We start from the raw sequence: 3,298 nt of genomic DNA, 5'->3' as shown, positions 1-3,298 counted from the left end.
ATTAACTCCAGCAGATTTGATATTTGACACTTTATAAGAGTTAAGGTACCAACTCTCCAAAAAGAGTTAAATTAACACTTTCTGGTGTGGACCCATATAGACACTTTAAAAGTGTTGAAATCAAATCTGACAGTGTTAATCTGGGCCTCCTGGATTTGCTGTGTAGAATACATTTCAGGACTATGCAGTTCAGTCTAGTTTGTCACTTGCGTTAACAAAAAAGAAAAAGAAAAAAGGTTGAACTGAGTCGTATTATTATCAACCTTCTGTGCACATATTTTAGTTCAAGAAATGAAGTAGGGATGGAATGTGATGAAAACTTCAAAGCATTGTTTATCCAGAGCCTCCATCAGTTGCCAACTTGGTGTACTTGCAGAATCAAAAATGAGAATCTATCAGCTTAGATAAATGAGATGCTTAGCTTTTTAGAGACTTAAGCCAATAAAGGCCAACCAGTTGGGACCCCACAATTTTTGGCCCTTGTTTCTTTTAACTTGAGGGAGTCCCCAAAGCCAAGTGCAAACGCACCCGTGACATGTCCTAAAACAGACTACTCGAAGGCTCAACAATTAAGTAAAAGACAGATCAGTTTGCAAAATGGACGAGGAAACTTCAATATGGTACCTCACAAAGATAGGTGGTCACCAATCACAACAGATTATATAAAACCTATGAAAACCCTAGAGGTCAAAACTACCAATCAGATGACAACTGTGCCTGTTGCAACTAATCAGTTTTCTTCCATCCATAAAAAGATCAGAATCAATTCAAAGTCCGAACAGGAATATGGTACTCAAAAGTCTGAAGAGTAAAGTTCTCCTCCTCCAAGTCAGCAAGATATTGATGCCATCAGATGCATAGAGAAGACTGAACTTCTCTGTCAACTCTAACATCAGAACCAGGTTCTCAGGGTGCATCTAACACCCAGTTAGTGAGAACAAATGAAGGTTAAAGACCTATCATGCCAAGAATAAACTATATGTGAACATCATTCAAAAACAATGCTGACTTCTCTGGGCCAAAGCTCATTTAAAATGAACTTAGGAACACTGGAAAACTGTTCTGTGGTCAGACAAATCAAAATTTTAATTTTCTTTTTGGAATGCACAAATGCCACGTCATCTATACCACAGAGGCGAGGGACAATCCGGCCTGTTATTAGCGCACAGTTAAAAAACCTGCCTCTCTAACGGTATGGGAGTGCATTAGTGCCTCTAGCAAAGGAAGCTCACACACCTGGAAAGGCACCATCAATGCAAAAAAGTAGGTTTTAGAACAACATATGCTCACATCAAGCAAAAAATCCGTCAAGGAAGACCCAGGACAGTTGAACAGCTAGAATCTTATATCAGACAAGAATGGGAAAACATCCCTCTCCAAAAACTCCAGCAGGTGGTCTCCTCATTTCCTAGCCATTTACAGACTGTTGTTAAAAGAAGAGGGGAAGCTTCATAGAAGTTAACATGGCCCTGTCCAAACATTTTTTAGATGTGTTGCTGCCATCAAATTCAAACTTACCTAATTGTTTTCAAGATATGGTTTAGTTTCTTAGTTTAAACATTTAATATGTTTCGTATGTTGACAAGACAAGAGAAATAATTTTTCTCTTCTTAAATGAAATGAAACGTTTACCCACAGCCACCCCTTCCAGGAGGATTCCAAGGCATTCCCAGTCTAGCCGGGAGACATATGCCCCTTTTACACGGACCCTAACGGTCCCAGCTCCACTCTACTCAGCTCGCTTTGCGAGCGTTTACATCTCCATTTTTTCGCGGTCGGTCCCTGCTTCGGAGTAGGGCCAGCCGGGCCAGCCCTGCTTCGTGGGCGGCGCAAGCTTAGCTCCTGTTCACTCATTGGTCGTGGGTGTGGCCAGATGCAAGCATAAAGAGCGAATGGTAGGAATATAAACAACAGCGTTAGCTTACCCTGCAACGTTTATGCCATCTGTCCCCCAGCTGAAGGCGCTGTAAAGCCTGAAATCTCCAGCTGATAACAGCTGTCCTACTCTGCGCAACAATCGCAGCATCCAGAGCAATTCTTCCACTGCGCCTCTCTTCCTGAAGTCTCAGGAGAATCCCCATGAGTTTAAAAAACAGCAACAACACAGAGCCAATGTTGTCCATAGCATTTTCGTTGTTTACACAACTTGCGCTAAATTTTGGTTGCGCAACCCCCCGCGCCGCGGCACCCCCGCAACACGAGGAGGCGTTCCTCTGCTACCGACCAAACTGGCCGGTGTAAACGCGATGCATTCTTTATCGACCCGAGCTGAGTAGAGCGGAGTAGAGCCGGACTTCTGAATTAGGGCCCGTGTAAAAGAGGCAGACTCTCCAGCATGTCCTAGAGTCCTCTCCGGGATCTCCAGCCAGTTGGACATGCCCAAAACACCTCCCTAGGGAAGTGTTCAGGGGACTCCAAAATGCCTCAACCACCTCAGCTGGCTCTATTCTGAGTCCCTCCCAGATAGCCGAATGTCTCACCCTGTCTGTGTGTGCGTTGTACAACACATTATTGACAGAACCATTATTTAAACCGATCATACAGCCTCTTCTGTCATGGTTTTTCCAAGATAGTTAACCCACATGCAGAAAGTAAGCTCTCAGGAAACTCAATGAAAGTTCAAAAGTTTATTGACTCCTTCAGCAGGGAGTAAGAAATGGATCTGGACTTCACCGGACACGGACTCAGGTAACTCAGGAACTCGGCAGGAACTTGAGAAAAGAGCACAGGGTTTAAAGATTGTTTTGCACACTTTAAATGCGGACGGCAGAAGGAGGACTCTTACTGGAAGAAGAGGAGATGTGTCTTGGAAGGCCGTTGGTGTTTGCAGGGAGGTAAGTGACTCACAGGTGGCGTTGGAGATAGGAGCACGTTGGGAGCAGCCAGAGGAGATGGTGGTTGTTGGAGATCGGTGGAGAGCGGACAGGATTCGGTTTGAACGACTTGTCTTTAAAGGGGGACAGAGCATACCAGGCTTCTTGATCCAGAACTTGATCCTCCAGACTTGAATACAGCTTAGGCTTGAAAGAAACCTGAACAAAGAGAACAGGGTTAAGTAACACGGATGTCAGGTTTGTACAAGTGCTAGAACTAGATTCAGATAACGAGAAGGCTTGAAGTACCACTAGAGCGAATACTCAGGCACTGAAGACCCGGCAGCCTGCTCCTTAAATGCCCCTCCACTAATCTCCTCTCACGAGCTGCAGGTGCGTCTCATAATCTCCCAGCTGCTCACCCATCATGCTCCTGAACGCCATCTGCTGGACAAATCACATAATACACTCCCCACATACCAACA

At 44.6% G+C, this 3,298-nt stretch overlaps 1 protein-coding gene across 2 annotated transcripts in view; it reads right to left on the bottom strand.

Moving 5' to 3' along the window:
- olfml2a (olfactomedin-like 2A) overlaps positions 1-3,298 on the bottom strand; it is a 54,774-nt gene that overhangs the window by 44,482 nt on the left and 6,994 nt on the right. Inside the window, exons 1-2 of one of the 2 annotated variants that reach the window (XM_037974540.1) lie at positions 3,123-3,279; positions 2,786-3,032 (exon numbers count right to left, since the gene is read on the bottom strand). The exons of the other annotated variant lie outside the window; for it this stretch is intronic. Coding sequence (XP_037830468.1) covers positions 2,786-2,968 — 183 coding nt within the window. The 5' untranslated portion in view covers positions 2,969-3,032; positions 3,123-3,279. Of the gene's footprint in view, positions 1-2,785; positions 3,033-3,122; positions 3,280-3,298 lie in introns of those variants that run through there. 2 annotated transcript variants of the gene reach the window in all.

This window comes from Kryptolebias marmoratus, linkage group LG1, assembly GCF_001649575.2.
Source record: "Kryptolebias marmoratus isolate JLee-2015 linkage group LG1, ASM164957v2, whole genome shotgun sequence".
Taxonomy (NCBI): domain Eukaryota; kingdom Metazoa; phylum Chordata; class Actinopteri; order Cyprinodontiformes; family Rivulidae; genus Kryptolebias; species Kryptolebias marmoratus.
This window is presented reverse-complemented; position numbering and strand designations above follow the sequence as displayed.